The sequence below is a fragment of the Gossypium arboreum genome, chromosome 11, assembly GCF_025698485.1.
Source record: "Gossypium arboreum isolate Shixiya-1 chromosome 11, ASM2569848v2, whole genome shotgun sequence".
Classification (NCBI taxonomy): Eukaryota; Viridiplantae; Streptophyta; class Magnoliopsida; order Malvales; family Malvaceae; genus Gossypium; species Gossypium arboreum.
This window is the reverse complement of record NC_069080.1, coordinates 132,718,032-132,737,580: the sequence shown is the minus strand read 5'-3', so window position 1 is coordinate 132,737,580 and position 19,549 is coordinate 132,718,032. Positions and strand designations below refer to the sequence as shown.

The window sequence follows — 19,549 nt, the reverse complement described above, 5'->3', positions numbered from 1 at the left end:
TCGAGTCATGTTAGTCACATTTGTTGTTTAAATTTTACCCTGTTATTGTAATTCACAAAAAAAAAAATGAAGGATGTCACTTTTTTGAGTAGATAAAATTAGATAAATATTGAATTGCCCTTTATATTTGTCTTTGAATTACACTTTTTTAATTTAAATATTGAAATTTATAATAAACAATATCTTGTAATAGAATGATTTAATGCATAATTTGATATTTAAGTTTGACACTTTTTCTAAGGTGGTACTCTTTTTTTTTTTCAATTTGTTACATGTATTTGACAAAAGTTATATATTTTGGTATTCAAAAGTAACGATGTTAACTTTTTAGTGTTTAATTTGGGTATGGGAATTGATTTAATGAAAGTTAATTGCTAATATTATTAAATTTGAATTGTCCATGATTTTGTTAATAGAATAAATTTAGTGTTAATTATGGATTTGTTTAATTTTGTATTTAATTTGTCAAATATAGTCCAATGGATGTGATTTAATTTGGGTTTTAAAGTTGATTTTGTAACATCCCCTAACCCCAAACCGTCATCGGAACAGGGTTACGAGGTATTACGGGACATATCAAACAACTTACGAGTAATTCACAATTAATATAACACTTATAGTATAATTTAATAATTAAGTCCCTATATTAGACTCTCGAAGCCCAAAACATGAATTAAAAGTAGAACGGTGTTAGAGTATTAACTACAGGTGGTTAGTAAGTTGGTCAAGTCAGTTAATAGTTGTTAAAGTAGTTAATCAACTATATAAAGATGTATTCACTCACTCTTCATTCAATATAGTCATTTTGTTAATACTAAAACAGTATTCTTGAGATATCATTCTTGTATAATTCAACATGGTATCAGAGGTCTAGAGTTCCTGGATATTTTTCGTTTCTTTCTTTTGTCTGTTAATGGAGTTTTCACAGCACTCAGTTCAGTTGACTGCGCCAGCCATGGTTTCTGCTGTTGATAACTTTGATACTAGGTTCTTTTCTACTAAAAAGATTAGTGTGATTCTTGATGATGACAATTTTCTCTTGTGGCGACAACAAGTCTTGCTTGAGATCAAGACTTACAAACTTCAACGGTTCTTGGATTCTCGTACTGTTCCACCTCCTGCAACACTTCCGGATGCTGATGGGATTCCTCAAGAAAATTCAGAGTTCAGTCGTTTTGAGCAGCAGGATAGTGCGCTTGCGTCTTGGCTCTTATCTTCTGTAAGTACCACTGTCCTTCCACATCTTATTGGTATGGACACAAGCGCCCAAATCTAGAATGCAATTGCGAGTCTTTATGGTAGCAAGACCACCTCTCGTCTAATGTTCTTTCGCAGAGCTTTACACTATCAACGAAAAGGTGATCTTTCCATGAAAGATTTTTTAATGAAGATTAAGGGTTTTTGTGACAATCTAGCTAGTTGCGGTGAGGTCATTAGTGAACGGGAACATGTCACGGCGATTCTCAATGGGTTGCCACCTGAATATGTCTCAGTTATCACCATCATTACTGCCAGTCATACACCTTATACTGTTCAAGGGATCATGACAATGTTGATTGATGCAGAATCTCGACATCAAACAATAATTCTAGAGTCTCCTTCCTTGGCTAATATGGTTACTCATCAGCCACCTGGTTCTGCTACCAACAGTGATCCACCTCCGGCATATCGTCCACCAACAGTGTCTCGTGGTCTTGGCCGTGGTAGGTCATCTGGCTCCCGCATACAATGTCAGTTATGTGGAAAAATAGGGCACTTAGTTGATCGGTGCTACCGTCGATTTGACTCCTCTTATAAGAATACTGGTTATAGACCTCCTTCCTCTCAGGCGAATGTTTTTATGTTTGGACAAAGGGCTCCTTTCTCACCTTGGGTGGGATCGTCTCCTCCATCTTATCTTCAGCCTGGATGGTTCATCCCACCTACTTCACCAATGTCATGGAATGCCAATACTCCACAATCTAGTTCCACTTCAACAGTGTCAACTTCTTCTCCACAAGCTTATATTGCCAATCCAGAGACTGTTTGTGATAATGCCTGGTACCCCGACTCAGGCGCAACACACCATCTCACTCATTCAGCTACTACTATTGGTGAGAGTACTCCCTATAATGGCCCAGGTAAGATTTATGTTGGTAACGGCAGTGCTATTCCTGTACACTCCACTGGTCAGTCTTCTTTTCTCACTAGAACACGTCCTTTGTATATGCGTTCTTTGTTGCATGTTCCTGGTATAACGAAAAATCTGCTTTCAGTCTCGCAATTTACAATGGATAATCATGTGATGTTCGAGTTATTTCCCACACAGTGTCAAGTACGTGATCTGCATACCAAGGAAGTTTTTTTACATGGCTCAGTGCATCATGGCCTCTACAGACTTCAGCTGAAGGACAATTTTCAATCAGCGTCGATTTCAAACTCATGGTTTTACTGACAAGTGTTTACGTACTGTTAATCTTTGGCACGCTCGACTTGGCCACCCTTGTACAAGTACTCTTACCAAGGCTTTATCACATTGTAATGTACCTTTTGTTCTGAATAAAGAGTCTTTTGATTGTATTGCATGTCATCTTGGAAAAGAAAGAAATCTACCATTCTCTCATTCTGCTTCTGAATATGTCACTCCTTTGAGTTTAGTAGTTGCTGATGTTTGGGGTCTAGCACCGATATCTTCAAATGGGTTTCGGTATTATGTGGCTTTCACTGATGCATGCACCCGATATACTTGGGTTTACTTCATGCGACAAAAGTCTGAAGTTTCAACCATATTTCCACAGTTTCTTCGAATGGCAGAGAGGTTACTTGGCTTCAAGCTTAAGATATTTCAATCTGATGAAGGGGGTGAGTTTCACGCATTAAAAGGATACTTGTCTCAACAAGGAGTCCTACACAGGTTTACGTGTCCACACAGATCAGCTCAGAATGGAATTGTTGAACGCAAGCATCGGCAAATTGTTGAAGTTGGCTTGTCCATGCTGGCTCATGCGTCCATGCCATTGAGCTATTGGAATGATGCCTTTGCTAGTGCAATATATCTTATCAACCGGTTACCCTCAGCTCCCTTAGGCTCCCCCTCACCTTATGAAAAGTTGTTTCATAATAAACCTTGTTATTTTTCCCTCAAGGTGTTTGGATGTCTGTGTTTTCCAAACTTGAGACCCTATAACAAACACAAACTACAGTTTCGATCCCTCCCTTGTACGTTCCTAGGCTATTCTTCTTTACACAAAGGATATAGATGCTTAGCTCCAGATGGAAAGATCTATGTGTCTCGACATGTGACATTTCATGAAACCACATTTCCTTTTCAAACCCTATGTTCCAATCCAAAGTCCACTACTGTTCCATCGGTCAGTAATAAACTACTTGTTTTATCTCCATCTGTCAGATCAACTATACCATCACAGTCAGTTCCCATCAATTTCTCACCTAATCCCACTATTTCTCCAGAACTTATACCCGACCCTACCAATATAAGGTCAACCAATTCTACAACCAGTTCTCCTGTGTCTAGCACTCACATTTCTCCTCTGCCGAGCCCTCAACAATCTCATTTGTCTAGCTCCACACATTCACTTCCTCTCAACCCCCATCCTATGATAACTCAGAGTAAAGTAGGCATCTTTAAGCCAAAGGTGTTTCTGAGTTCATCTTCTGCACTTTCCTCTGAAACCCCATCTGATATACATGAGGCCATGCAACATGAGCACTGGAAAGATGCAGTTCACAATGAGCTTCAAGACTCATTTCTAATGGTACCTGGAGTCTTTGCACGCTTCTGAGCAATCGCAAGGCCATTGGATGCAAATGGCTTTTTAAAGTAAAAAAGAAGGCCGATAGGACTATAGACAGATATAAGGCTCAGTTAGTTGCGAAGGGGTTCTTACAGCACGCCGATCTGGATTTCAGAGACACTTTCAGTCCTGTTGTGCGAGCAGTGACCATTCAGACAGTTTTAGCTATTGCAGTAATGCAAGGGTGGTGTTTAAGACAGGTTGATGTCAACAATGCCCTCCTTAATGGCAAGCTGACTGAAGACATTTACATAGACCAGCCACCTGGTTTTGAAGTGCTCGGTACTGCTAAACAGCCTCTTGTTTGTAAGCTAAATAAAGCTCTATATGGTCTCTGACAAGCACCTCGGGCTTGGTTTCACACTCTCAAGCAGTTCCTTGTGGATTGGCTGGGTTTTCGTGAGTCAAAGGCAGATCCTTCTTTGTTTATTCATATCTACTCTAACGACTGCTTGTTTCTTATGGTATATGTGGATGATATTGTGATAACTAGTAACTCGTCTACTATCGTTGATACTATTGTCAAACAACTCCATCACAAGTTCGCTCTTAAGGACATGGGTCAGCTTAATTATTTTTTGGGCATTGAGGTTCACCATAATGAACAGGGGGTCTTTCTTTGTCAGAAGAAATATGTTCTAGAAATTCTTAAAAAGGCTGATATGCTTGGGGCAGCAGTCACGCCTACACCTATGGTCAGCATGCCTAAACTTGTCACCACTGATGGAAGCTCTCCGATGGTTGACGTTCATCTATATCGCAGTGTGGTTGGTATGCTCCAGTATCTTTGTATCACCAGACCTGATTTGTCTTTCTGTGTCAATAAGCTGAGCCAATTCATGAATTCCCCGAGTGAGCTGCATTGGAAAGCTGTTAAGCGGGTTCTGCACTATCTGATTGGAACCATAGAGCATGGTCTGAGTTTTTCAAAAGGGCCATTTCAGTTGGAATATTACTGTGATGCTGACTGGGCTTCATCTCTGGAAGATCATCTGTCCACTACAGGTTACGTAGTGTATCTTGGTCTAAATCCAGTTGCATGGTACTCTAAGAAACAGGCTGTTGTCTCTCGGTCCTCGTCTAAAGCTGAGTATCGAAGTCTCGCAAATTGTGTGTCAGAGCTGTTATGGGTTTGCCAACTGGTAGAGGAACTTGGTATACAGGTTAGCTCGACTCCAGTGGTTTGGTGTGATAACACGTCCACGGTTTCCATGGCAGCAAACCCTATGCACCATGCTCGAGTCAAACACGTGGAGATTGATCATCATTTTGTCCGAGAAAAGGTTCTTGATGGATCTCTTCAAGTTAATTTTGCTCCATCAGCCAATCAAATAGCTGATGTTCTTACTAAACCAATTACTTCAAAGCACTTTGCTGCATTTCGCAATGCTCTTAAAGTTCTATCTACTTCTGACAAAGTTACAGACTTAGAGGAAAACGGGAAGAATGTTAGAGTATTAACTACAGGTGGTTAGTAAGTTGGTCAAGTCAGTTAATAGTTGTTAAAGTAGTTAATCAGCTATATAAAGATGTATTCACTCACTTTTCATTCAATATAGTCATTCTGTTAATACTAAAACACTATTCTTGAGATATCATTCTTGTATAATTCAACAAACGAGACTTGCTCGAGTATTCCGAAAATTTTTTCGTAAATTCTTTTTGACAAAAATTTTGATAGTATTTCTGCTTATTTTTACCTAAAACCCCCTGCAAATTCAAACCAAAAACAAACCAATACCAATGTTTCAACCAAAGAATATTACATTTTAAACGCTACTAGATCATGCTTAATCCATTTATTTATTATTTAAAATTTAAAGTGTTAACAATAAGGAACTAATTCATATCTTTCATTTCATTTCAAAATTTAATACCAAATTTACTAATTTATAACTTTAAAATTTCATAATTATCTAATTACAACAAGATCATTTAACTTTGTATATATATATATATATAGTAAATGACTCATGTACAACCACCTAGTACATGCCACTTAAACAAAAAGAAGAAATACATCACCAAAATTTTCTTGTTAGAGTTGGGATCTTTTTGGATGCTGAACTGGATCTTGAACTCTAATGACCTATGCACGGAAACAATCATACGCTGAGTATTTTATACTCAGTGGTATTACTATAAACCAAACTATTTCACATTAATAAATTACAACATCAACCATAAGCTTTAAACTAATTACACATAATTATATATCACTTCATAAATCTTAAATTCATATTTCTTTTTCTTTTCGTTTTTTTTACATACTAATTCAATTCATAATTTAATTCATACATTCTTTCTCGTACTTTTTAGTAGTGCCAAATCAATCAATCTCATTTTCAAATTTTCATTTCAATTATTTACCCTATTAACAAGGCTCGGACTCTGATAGATACGCGGATTCCATCCAAACACACCAGAATATCCAACCCAAACACACCCAGAATAATATAAATCCTCCATAACACACCAGTATAATATAGCCTCCCAAACACACCGGTATATCATATCCTCCCAAATACACCAATAAGGCATTAAATGCCTCTTCAGTTAAACTGAAGCATATAATAACAGGATCATCTTCTTGGTCGAGCTACAAATCTCCTCATCACATCACAATCCTGTGGCATGCCATTTGTATCCAATCTAGTCTGACAAGTTTATAGGGTATTATTTTACTTTTCCAATTTCGAATTCATTTTCACAACAATTTCAAATATCCAATCAATTCAAAACATCTATTATCTCAATTCACATATAATTCAATATTCACACATATTCTTACTTAATTTCAAATATTATTACTTACCTTATCTTAGATGTCCCATGACTACAAATTTAATATAACATTTAATAAATGGATTGAGTTATAGTAATACAAACCCGGAATACTCGTTTACTCCTCAACGATCTTTTCTTTTCCTTTGGATGCCGATGCCTCGTTTTCCTTGTTAGCTACGAAAATAATAATAACAGTTTACATTATTAATTACAGCATTAATTTAATAATTAATTGAATTTTTATTCAATTTATTCCTTAATTCCAATTTAATCCTAATTAACTCTTTTATTTGTTTAACTTAATTTATACTTCATTTCCACTCAATTTCCTTCCATATTCACCCTAACAATCTAATGTTCATTATAAACCCTAATTTAAAATTTCTTTCAATTTAATTTTGTAACGCCCCAATTTTCGGGAATTCTGTGAATGTTGGCATAGGTTTAATTATGTTAGTGGGCCTCTAGAAAGCCCAAACTTAAGATAGAACCCAACAATTTTAGTTAATTTTTGTTCCATAAGAAAAAGGGGGGTGAAATTATAAAATAGGACCTATGTGAAAATGTTTGAAAATGCTATAGGCTAAATTGAAGTGGCCAAATAAATAGGAGTGCAAAATAGGAGGATTTGTATGATAAACCTCCCATTTTACATGAAGTGGCCAACCATCATGTTGTTGTAGACAAAATGTACACTTGATATCCATAATTTATGGTACAAATTGATACAAATTGATAATGGGTTAGGTAAATGTTCCATGACAATGGATTAGGTAAATATTCCATGATAATGGGTTAGGTAAATGTTTCATGATAATGGGTTAGGTAAATGTTTCATGATAAGAATTACATGTCTTTTGTATTAAAGAATTAAATGGATGAAATATGAAGTTTTATTAAAAGAAAAAGGGGTGAAAAGAACAAAGTTTTGTCTATCTTTGTTCATCATAGCTGAAAGTTAGAGGAGAGAAAGGAGAGGAGAAAACTCTTGAGTATTTGGTCATTAGAAGGAGGAAAATTGAAGGTAAGTTCTTGGTATCTTGCTTCTATTTTGAGGTTCATGAGTTCTTCTTGATTCTACCTTAACTCTTGAAGTATATTTTGATTTTTAGTTGTGTTGTGAGCATTTAGTCATGAATTAAAATGAAGGAAATGGTTGTTGTTTCATGTTCTTTTGATGAAAATGGAAGATATGTGAAGTTGAGCCAAACAAATGAGCATGCATGTGCCTTAGATGCTAAAGGGAAAAATCGGCTAACATGTTGTGCTTTGAAATGATGAAATGGAGATTATGCTTAAGTAAAAATCATAGATATGTGATGATTGATTGGTGATATACATGTTTAAATAACATGCATGCAAGATAGGTGTATGAAAGGGTGATTTGGTAATAAATCTGCTTGGGACAGCAGCAGTAACGTGACTTTGGAAAATCACCATAAATTGTGGGAGATGAATTAGAAGCTGAATAAATTATGTAATTAAAGATTATTGAGTCTAGTTTCTAATGAAATAAACAAGAACATATTTTGAATTCTGTACAATGATAAATTTGATTCGTAATGAAGAGTGGTCAGATTAGTCAAACAGTGAAACATGGGAAAATTTGAGAAAAATCTGGTATTGATTGGCCATACCAAAAATTCTGAAAATTTTATGGATAAAATATATATGAGTCTATTTTCAGGGAAAATTAACGGCACTTGATTTGGAGTTTCGTAGCTCCAGTTATAAATAATTTAGTGACTGTTGCTCAGGAAGACAGCTTGCAGTGAAATTATGATTATGTGGTAAACATTGACAAAAATTTGTTAATGAGTTGCTTATTGATTTCTTATAAGCTCACTATGATCTGTAGGTGTGGTTGGCCGAATATTGTAAGGGGTTAATATGTAGTTTGTATTTGAATAGTTAGATTAACGTGTTAGTAATCCAATTGTAGGCGGTTCGTGTGTGGATCTCGTCAACATATCGTCGCAAACAGGTGTGTAACTAACACCCTCTTTCTTAGTCTAGATCGGCAAAAGTCGAAAAGCCAAAATGCCGAAAACCGGTATTTTGTAGATTTACGAGTGTGCGAATGCTCGTGAGGTAAATCGATTAATGTTTTTGGTAAGCTGCAATGTTTGGACTGCAAAGTGCATGATTTCTGTGCCCTCGATATTTTTGGGCTTAATAGGCCAAAATTGGAATGATGGGACAACGGGCCCAATTCGGTAAGAACCCTCGGTAGTGATTCTGTTAGTACGTGAAAGGTAGGAATATGCATGAAAACCCTAAAATAGATAAATTACTGAAATACCTTTAAAAGTGGAAATTTTACAGTTTTACCCCTGGGAGATAAATTACCGAAATACCCCTAGGGTTAAATTGTCCTAAATGCATGTTTGATCGTTGTTATTTATTGCATGCCATGTTGTTATTATCGATGCATGGATGGGATATTGACGGAGGAAGTACTGAAAGTGGCTTGTCCACGTCTTGGAGGCTTTGCCTCAATTTATTGATAATCGAGCGAGTTAAGCGCAAGCTGTGGAGTGTTAAATGGATGGGTTGAGCTATTCCCACATGGAGTGTATGACTGTACGGTGGAGTGTAGTGGTTGGTGGGTTGAGTAGTCTCCCAAATGGGCTTGCATATGTTCTTGATGTTGCATGTATTTTGAAATGGGCCTATGGGCCCATCATTATCTGAATAAGGGCTAAGGCCCAGTTTATTGTAATCTGAAAAGGGCTCTGGCCCAGTACCACTGTTACCTGAATGGGCTTAGGCCCAATAGGCTTGAGCTGACTTGGGCTTTGAATGGGTTTTCCTTACACACTGAGTTTCCCCAAACTCACCCCTTTTATTTTCATCCACGCAGGAAATCCCCAACCATAGTGGGCTTGGAGCTGTGAGGGAATTCGGAGTGGCCACCCGTTCTGAAAGTTTGATTTTCTTCTGGTGAACTGGACATCCTTTTAATTACGTTTGAGGTTTTGGGCTTTTAAATGTAATAAGGCCGCTTATTTATTTTTGATGGTTTTAATATGTATTACTAAGATAGGTAATACTTATTTTAACTGTTGAAATTGGATAGCTTTAGGGCGCGTTTTCAAAAACAACAGTTGATTTCAAAATAACACGACAATAAGCAAAGCTTCCGCAATGAAAGTATTTTCCAAAATTAATCACTTTTCCTAAAAATGACTTAATCGAATCGGTTTCCTAGAAATATCCATGACGTTAAGGTGTGGCAATGGCGTATGCATGTCTAGGATTGGATTGAAGGAGCTTGGTACTTAGCAATCCGATGGACTCACCACCTCTTTTCCGGTTTCCTACGGTGCATGACTTCCATTCACTTTAACCCTTAATGAATTAATCTTTTGAACATCAAGTATGATTTTCTGGACTTAGAATGGAATTTTTTTTTTTACGTTTTTGATGTGGCACGTTAGATCTGGCCATAACTTCTGGGCCGGGTTTGGGGTGCTACAAATTTCCTAAAACACAAAACCTATAGCTTCTTTTACAATTTAATCCCTTTTTCAATTCTAACTTAAATTTCATTCAATTAAATACCTAATTCTTCTTTTTGTTCAACATAACCCATGCTTAAAAACCTAAGAACTTCCAAAACCTTAAATTAATTTCAACAAAATTTTGTTTTAAAGCTTCTAAAACATCAAATTTAAGAGAAAAAGGCTAAATTTAGCTTACCAATTAAACTTGAAACTTTAAAATCCCAATTTTCCCTTTTTTTTCTTCTTTTCCTTTTTCTTCCCCTGTTTTCGTTTTGTTCTCTGTTTCTTTTCTGTTCTTCTTTCTTTTACTTTCTTTTTATTCTATTTATTTATTTTTTAGTTATTTTATATTACTTTAATATTAAGTAAACAAATTATTTTATAACAAATGTACCAATAATTTTATTACACTTGTCATTATTCAATTTGTTTTTAAAAATCTTATAATTTAATTATTATCATTTACTTATTATATAAGAAATTATATATATTTTACACATGTACCAATAATAATTATGCACTTGTCTTATTTCATAATATAATATCAATTTAATAATTATTAATATATAAAAATATCTTTTACTTATTATTTAAGAAAATATACAAATATATATATATTTTACATGTGTATAAATACATATATCACACATGTACACTTTTATCATCATACATTTGACACAAATTTTAATTTATTTATAATCTAATAACAAAATTTTAAATTAAATAATAATAATATTAACAATAATAATTAATAAAATCTAAGAAAATCTTAGATTTTTCTATCCATTTTGCCGCCTAATTTATTACAAATGGCTTAATTGCCATTTTAATTCCTTTTTCTTTCTATTGTTTTAGAATTCAACTTTTAACCTTTACTCAATCTAGTCATTTTTACTAATTACTCTAAATTAAATTAGTTTCACCTAAATAAAACTGAATTAGACATATAACTAGACTCATAATTATTCTTAATAATTATTTACGAACCGGTTTCACTAAGACGGTGGCCCGATAATGTACTTTTATGGTGCCCACGAATTTTGGGTCATTACAGATTTGATGAAAATACATAATTAGCAATTAATTTTCATCAAACCAACCCTAAAACTCGAATTAAACACGAAAAAGTTAACATCATTAGTTTTGGGTGTCAAAATATATAACTTTTGTCAAATACAGTACATGATTAAATCAAAAAATAACATAAGTACCATATTAGAAATAAAGTGTCAAACTTAAGTATTAGATTATGTGTTAAGTCTAATAGAATATTTTAATTGTTTTACATTACATAAAATAATATACATTTTAAATAAATAATCTTATATCTTCAAATAATAATAATTAAATACACTAATTAATAAAAATAAATATATAATTAATGAAATAAAAATAATTAGAAGTATGTTACATAAGAAACTAGTTAAGCATGTAAAGCACAATTAGTTAATACTTTATAATTATAAAGTAAATATGATAATCTAAAACAGAAGCCGTCCAACACATATAATTAATGTAGGCTCCATTTTGTCGACTCTTTCTTGGATTCTTCCTGGAGACAACATCAATCACTCATCTATCATCCCTCAATTTCCATACCTACGCGTTTTCGTTTGGAAGAAAAAAAGGAAATGTATAGAGAAATTGCTTACAATAATCTTCGTTGTTCCCTTGAAATTTGATCTGTTTTTATCCTTCTTCATGTAGGATTGTAGATTAGGTGATACTTATATCATTAAAAGAGACAAGTTTAGTCTTGATTAATGCCCCAACATTGATTTTAAGATTAAGAAAATGAAAAAAAAATCACTATGCTTCAGTAGTGAAGAATCTAATGTATGCTCATGTTTAAATCTGCAAAAATATTACTTACATTTTTCAAATATTGGATAGATGTTTGAGAAATTTGAGTATGGATGATCCAATCATGGGAAAGTAGCTAGGTGATTCATACCATATCTTCAAAATTAGAACATTACATGCTCACGTATCATATATCTGATAAGTTAAAAATCATAAAGTATGCAAACTTTAATTTTGTTGAAATATAAATACAAAATTTTGCCATGTGACAATAGATACCAATAGTCAAAGCAATTGATGACTAAAATTATTATTATGCCAATAAAAAAAAGTGTTACTTAATAGTTGGGTGATAAAAAAATAATTTCGAAAAGTTTAGTGACCAAATTGTAACCTTCTTTAGTTAAGTGACCAAAACGAAAACTTATTATAATTTAGTTGCTAATAGTGTAAGGACTAAATTTTAAATTTATAAAAATACAGGGACTTGAGGTTGTTAACAATTATGTTAAGTAGTTATTATTTTGAATAATATTACTTTACATTAGCTACGTAAAGGAAAACTATATCGTATGTTAAATATATTAAAATTGATTTAATTATTATTTAAAATTTTCTATTATAATATTTAAATTGATAAGTTAATATATTTTATTTATATTTAATAATTTAAATAAAATATTATTTTATACTAATTACTTCAATTAAAAGTATAATATCTAAAAATTTTAATTAATATTAATAAAATCACAATGTATTAGAAGCAATTAATTATAAAAATAGATATGATAATGTAAAGAAAAAAGTAAAACACAAACCGTCCAACACTTATTACTCATTAATGATTATAGGCTCCATTTTGTCAACTCTCACCTTCTTAGAGTCTTCCTGGAAAGAGCATCTATAACTCCAAATTTCCACACCTACTCCCTTCCATAGCTATTATTATACTGATAGATTCATTTCGGAAATTAAAACAGAAATTTCTTTTTGTTTTTCCCTCGAATTTTCATCTGTTTTTCTCCTTTCTCATGCTCATATACTTATTGTTTCTACTTTGTTTCTGAGGTATTGAGCCGTCTATTTTCTGTTTTGAACATTACATCCACATATTTTTTCTTCTCATACATCCTCATGTCGTTATTACTTTCGACTTCCTCATCCATTTCTAGAAAGAAGTACGATGTGTTCTTGAGTTTTAGAGGTGAAGATACCCGCAAGAGCTTTACGGATCATCTCTACGATGCTCTAAATAGAACTGGGATCGTCACTTTTAGAGATGATCCAAAGTTGGAGGCTGGTGAAGAGATCGCACCGGAACTCTTGAAAGCAATTCAGCAATCATGGTGCTCGGTAATCGTTTTTTCCGAGACCTATGCCCTTTCTGGTTGGTGCTTGGAGGAGCTTGCGGAGATTGTTAAACAAAAAAAAGGCAAGACTCATAAAGTATTTCCAATTTTCTACCATGTGGATCCATCCGATTTAAGAAAACAAAAAGGAAAAGTTGAAGAAGCCTTTGCCAAACACAAAGAAAGATACAAGGAAAATAAAGACAAGATCCAAAAGTGGCGAAATGCTTTGACTGAAGTGGCTAACATCTCGGGATGGCATTTAAATAATAGGTATTTCTTTCTTTTCTTCTCTATTTCCTAATTTTAATGACTACAAAATTGTGTTTTTATTGCATGTTATTTTTTATAATTTTGTTTTTAATTAAGAATTCTCATATTTCAACTAACGAGCAAGTTGTGTATTTTGATGCTACAATATATCTTACTGTCTTATTCTTGCTTTTTGTTTGCTTCCAACCATATTATCCTTCATGATTCACTCAACTAAAAATGAAAGATTGCATACCGGAATTTAATTTCTTTGTAGGCACGAATCAGAGTTTATTGGAGACGTTGTTAAGAAGATATCGGCAAAATTATGTCAGACATATCCGGTTGTTCATGATGAGTTGGTTGGATTTAGTTTACGTTTGGAGGAGTTGTATTCGAAAATAAACATTGGGGAAGACGATGTCCGCATTATAGGAATTTGCGGAATGGGTGGCATCGGTAAAACAACTCTTGCAAAAGTTGCTTACACTCAAATGTTACCTCATTTTGAAGGTAAATGTTTTCTTGCTGATATTCGAGAAGTTTCAAACAAACATGGACTTGTTTCTTTACAGAAACAACTTCTTTCTCAAATCTTTCCAGATGAATGCTTCAATTTTTTCAATGTTCATGAAGGGAATACCATAATTAGCCGCAAATTGTCTAGAAAAAAGGTTCTTGTTATTCTTGATGATGTTGATAACGTACAACACTTGAAATACTTGGTTGGAAGGCGTGATTGGTTTAGTTTAGGGAGTAGGATTATTGTAACAACAAGAGATGAACATTTGCTCCGATCTTATCGAATCGATGATGTGTATAAGCCTACAACATTGAATCTCGACGATGCACTTAGGCTTTTCAATTTGAAAGCTTTTGATAGTGATACAATGCTGAAATATAGTTTTATTGAGCTTTCTGAACGTGTTGTACGTTATGCTGATGGCCTCCCCTTAGCTCTTGAAGTTTTGGGTTTATTTTTGTGCGGTAGAGATACAATTCAATGGAGAAGTGCAATTGAAAGACTTGAACAAGATTCTAACAAAGAAATTCTTGACACACTAAGAATTAGCTTTGATGGATTGGAAGAAAGGAAGAAGAATATTTTTCTAGATATAGCATGCTTTTTCAATGGGGAGGAGAAAGATTTGGTAATGAATGTATTGGATGGTTGTGAGTTTTTTCCAGATATTGGAATCGATGTTCTCATTAAGAAATCTCTCATAAAAGTCAATAATAACCAACATTTGCATATGCATACCTTGTTGCAAGAAATGGGAAGAAAAATTGTTGAAGAGAAATGTATTAATGAACCTGGAAAACGTTGTAGATTGTGGAAGGAAAGAGATGTCCATCATGTCCTAACAAAAAACACGGTAAATTATTCAACAAAAATTACATCCAAAATTTTCTTTTTATCAATATATGATGTAAATCCAAATCTTAGTTTAATTGGTTTACCTATCCATCCTTAAGTGACATTGAGTAACTTTAAAATAATTTCCTTCGTTGATGATAAATATTAATAATGATTTGTAATATAAGTGTTTAATTTTATTGAATTACTATATTTCAACCAGAAGATTGTGATAATGTTGAACATGTACGTAAATTTTCAAAAGTTTTATTGGATGATTTATTTTTTTTTTCTTATTGTCTATTCTTGATTACTTTTAGGCTACCGAAGTGATTGAAGGTATGATCATTGACAATAAAAGGTAAGAAAACATACATATAAATTTATCAATATGTAATATTAATATTGTTATTATTTTTGTAACTCCATTCTTATATCCCTCCACTTTTCCACTCAACTAAACACCCCTTAATTTAATAACAATATGTATTAATGAACTAGGTTATAACATGCCGTTAAAAAAGTTTTCAAAAATAAATCCAAGTGATGTCATCATTTGGTTTATGACAATGCATAGAATTACACGTCAATGCACCAAACATGAATCAAAATATTAGTTCTAGTTTTTTAGGCTTAGGTAATTAAAATTCTAATGAAGTATTAGATAGAGTGTTGCCTAATATTTTCAATGATATCTCAATACCATATTCGGCTATGCATAAGATATAGGTATTTGATACAACTACTTAAAAAGAACAATATTGATGCAACATAACTTTTAGATATTCAATGTTTTTGTATATTTTGAAGTTTATTATTGTTTTGCTCATGGTTATTAGGGAATCGAGCAAGATACTCAATTTGAGTGCCGATACTTTCTCAAAGATGAAAAACTTGAGATTGCTCAAAGTGCTTTGCCTATCAAATTGTGATAATCTCAAATATCTTTCTAATGAACTACGGCTTTTAGATTGGGAAGTATGTCCTTTAAGATACTTGCCTTCAAGCTTCCAACCAGACAACCTTGTCGCACTTCTTTTACCATATAGTCACATTGAACAACTATGGAAGGGAAATAGAGTAAGAATTAACTCATCGTTTTAGCTTATTTTAATACAAATGATTAAACTTTGATTAAGGTAAAGAAAATAAAAATTAGCATTATTCTGTTTTATAATTTATTATTGTCTTCAACAGCCATTGTATAAGTTGAAAATGATCGACCTTAAAGGGTCCCAAAACCTTATCAAGACACCAGACTTCACAACAGCACCAAAACTTGAAGCTTTGATTATGGAAGGTTGTACCAGATTAGTAGATGTCCATTCATCAATCGGAGTGCTTAAGATGCTTAAACTTTTGAATTTAAGAGATTGCAAAAGTCTTAGGAATCTTCCAACCAGAATTGGAATGGAATCTCTTGAAACATTAATTCTTTCAGGTTGCTCAAGTCTTGTAAGGTTTCCGAAGATTGATGGGAAGATGGAACATCTAAAAACTCTTCATCTTTCTAATTGTTATAAAATTAAATATTTGCCAGTGAATTTGCAACAAGTAGAGTTTTTGGAAGAGCTTGACTTGAGTGAAACAAGCATAACAGAGCCACCATCCTTCATTTTTCAATTGAAAAATCTTAAAATTCTATCTTTCAATGGGCGTAAGGGGCCATCACATAAGTCAAGACCAAATTTGCCTTCTCTTTTCAAGGTAATCCAAGGAAGGACGAATCCCATGGCTCGGATGTTGCCTTTGTTGTCAGGTTTGAGTTCATTAAGAAGGTTAAATCTAAGGGACTGCAATCTTTGTGAAAGAGATATTCCACGTGATATTTCTGGTCTATCCTCTTTGACAGATCTTGATCTTAGTGGTAACAATTTCATCAGCATACCTGCATCTCTTACTCGACTCTCAAAGCTTGACTTTCTTGACTTCTCAAATTGCAACATGTGCACTTTTGGTGGAACAGATTTTCATGGTCTATCCTCTTTGAGATATCTTTATCTTAAGGGTAATAATTTCATCACCATTCCTTTGGCTCTTACTCAACTTCGCATGCTTAATTTGCTTGGATTATCAAACTGCATAGAGCTTACATCCTTGCCTGAGCTTCTGACAAGTATAGCAGAGGTGCGTATAGATGGTTGTGCTTCACTTGAAGTAGTTGCAAGTCCATCAAAAGTGTGCAATTTAGTGGATAGGGGTTTCATTAAAGCCATTAACTGCTTCAAATTGGCTGAGAATATCAATGCATTAACACTGCTGAAAAAACATCTTAAGGTCAATTGGTCTCTATTTTCTCCCTTACAAAATCTCATACTTGAGAAATTATGATTTTAGTTACCAAACGACTTGTGTTTTATTTTGCAGGCATTTGCAAATTCAAGAAAAAAGTTTGATATTATGATGCCCGGAAGTGAAATCCCAGAATGGTTTAGCCAACAAAAAAGTGACTCTTCAATTAAGATACCCCTTCGGAAAGATAGTCAATGGATTGGAGTTGCTTCTTGCTGCACTTTTATCAATAATGATGCTTCAAGGGATGACGAGGATATTGGTTGTAGTGCATTTATCTATTGCAGAAATTCTGAACAAGCCAGCTGTGATGGATCTATTGTTCGACGTAGAAATTGTAGACAGATTGATGGGAGCGGCTGGTTGGTGGGTAAAGGATTTAATGAGCCCATAATGAAAGATCACCTTTTTCTTCGTTATTGGTCGCGTGAGAAACTATATCCAATTTCCATGGAGGATAAATATGGTCATTGTGAAACCAATAATTTATGGGCAACAGATTGCTTAGATCAGAAATGCGATGAGCTTGAGGTGTCATTCGCATGGCCATCTGGACGCAGTGTTAAAGTGAAGAAGTGTGGTGTTAGAATAGTGTATGAGAAAGATTTGGAAGAAATAAAAGAGTTGCAGTGCCATACCACTCAATCTTCTCACATCCACCAACACTCTACTCACAACCATGGATCAGTAGATAGCACTTCTCACATAAAACGAAAAGCTAATATCTACAATGAAGCAGAGGAAGAAAGGCCGCAACCAAAACGGATGCAGAAATTTTTCAATTTCATAATGGACCAATCGGGGGACAAGCGTTAACTGTGGTACACTACCTAACCAACCTCCTGTTGATTTGTTTTTTTTACACATCTGTCTTGTTTGTATTTTTTATTTCATTTAAAGTAATCATTCTAAATTTATTTGCGAAAGAGATATGATCCTTCCATTATATATTAAAAGTTTTAAATTTTTATTCATACTCACGTTAAACATGAGTGCATATTACAAATATTGATAACATATGTTTTTATACCATTTAAAATTTTAGTCACTTAATTCATTTGTAATTAAAATGTGTACATTTATATTAATTTTATTTTTATTAAATTTTATTTTCATTATATATATATTCACTTACATCTATATTTTATTTCTAAGTTGAAGCAACTATTGAAAACATAGGTTTTTCTTTCTTGGTTTTTCTTTCGTGGAAAGCTTGGGTAGTGTTGTTTCAATGGTGGGTGTTATACTTGAAATATAATTAGATTATTTAATAAATATAAATACTAAATTATAAAAATTATTTTATAATTTTATTCTTAATTTTTAAAAATTACACATTATTTTAAACAAAGTCATATAACGTTACTTTAAATATGAAATATTTGTAGTAAATTATAGTATTACATATAAAATATTATAAATATTATGAAAATTAAATATTATACCGAGAATAAAAAATGAAGGTTCATGTTTCATAGAAAATTTTGTTGAATAAAACAACAAAGTGAAGAAAAAATTGAATCTCATGTGTGATGGTCTAATAGTTAGGATGTTCACCACACAGGTGTAGTTTGGATTTGAGTCATGTTAGTCATATTTGTTGTTTAGGTTTTGTTCTATTATTATAATTCACAAAAAGTGGAGAATGTCACTTTTTTTTAGTAGATAAATTTAGATAAATATCGAATTATTTTGAATTACACTTTTTTTGTAATTTAAATATTGAAATTTATAATTAAACAATATCTTGTAATAAAATGACTTAATGCATAATTTGGTACTTGAGTTTTACATTTTTCTAATGCGGTACTTTTTTTTTTCAATTTGTTACATGTATTTGACAAAAGTTATATATTTTGGTATTCCAAAGTAACGATGTTAACTTTTTAGTGTTTAATTTGGGTCTGGGAATTGATTTAATGAAAGTTAATTTCTAATATTATTAAATTTGAATTGTTCATGATTTTGTTAATAGAATATGTCGTAACTATTTTTTTGAAAAACGGGAATCGACTTGGATTTAAAAACGAAAAACGGGAGTCGCCACCAATCCTTTCGATGAGGTGTGATCGGATCACCTTAAATTAATCATTTTAATAAAAGTTAAGAGTTACTAAAACGATAATTTTGGTCTCGAAAATCAAAAATGAGTTCGGGAGTCGATTCACATACGAGGAAGGATTAGCACCCTCGATACGCCCAAAATTGGTACCTAATTGATTAATTAGTGTCTTAGTGTCAAAAGTTTGAAAACTTGAAAGAATTTAAAATACGATCCTTTTTTGTATTAATGCTAATTTAAAAATAATTGAATAAATTAAATAGGATGTTAAGGACTCTCTTATCTCAAAGTAATAAAATATCATGCCCAGTAAGTTAGGACACAACATCTCGAACTTTGAGACTGAG

The 19,549-nt window shown here is 33.0% G+C and overlaps 1 protein-coding gene and 1 long non-coding RNA gene across 2 annotated transcripts; both read left to right on the top strand.

Annotated features, from left to right (window-relative positions):
• Positions 1-7,459: 7,459 nt before the first annotated feature.
• On the top strand, positions 7,460-9,593 carry LOC128283625 (uncharacterized). The gene is made up of 3 exons (XR_008274018.1): positions 7,460-7,605; positions 8,524-8,565; positions 9,445-9,593. It is a non-coding gene; the product is annotated as an uncharacterized LOC128283625 (long non-coding RNA).
• A 3,140-nt stretch (positions 9,594-12,733) lies between these two features.
• LOC108472063 (TMV resistance protein N-like) lies at positions 12,734-18,066 on the top strand. The gene is made up of 6 exons (XM_017773582.2): positions 12,734-13,512; positions 13,769-14,867; positions 15,169-15,209; positions 15,688-15,928; positions 16,046-17,125; positions 17,216-18,066. The coding sequence occupies exons 1-6, from the start codon at positions 13,025-13,027 to the stop codon at positions 17,954-17,956; spliced, it is 3,690 nt and encodes a 1,229-aa protein (XP_017629071.1). The 5' UTR covers positions 12,734-13,024; the 3' UTR covers positions 17,957-18,066.
• Positions 18,067-19,549: the final 1,483 nt, after the last annotated feature.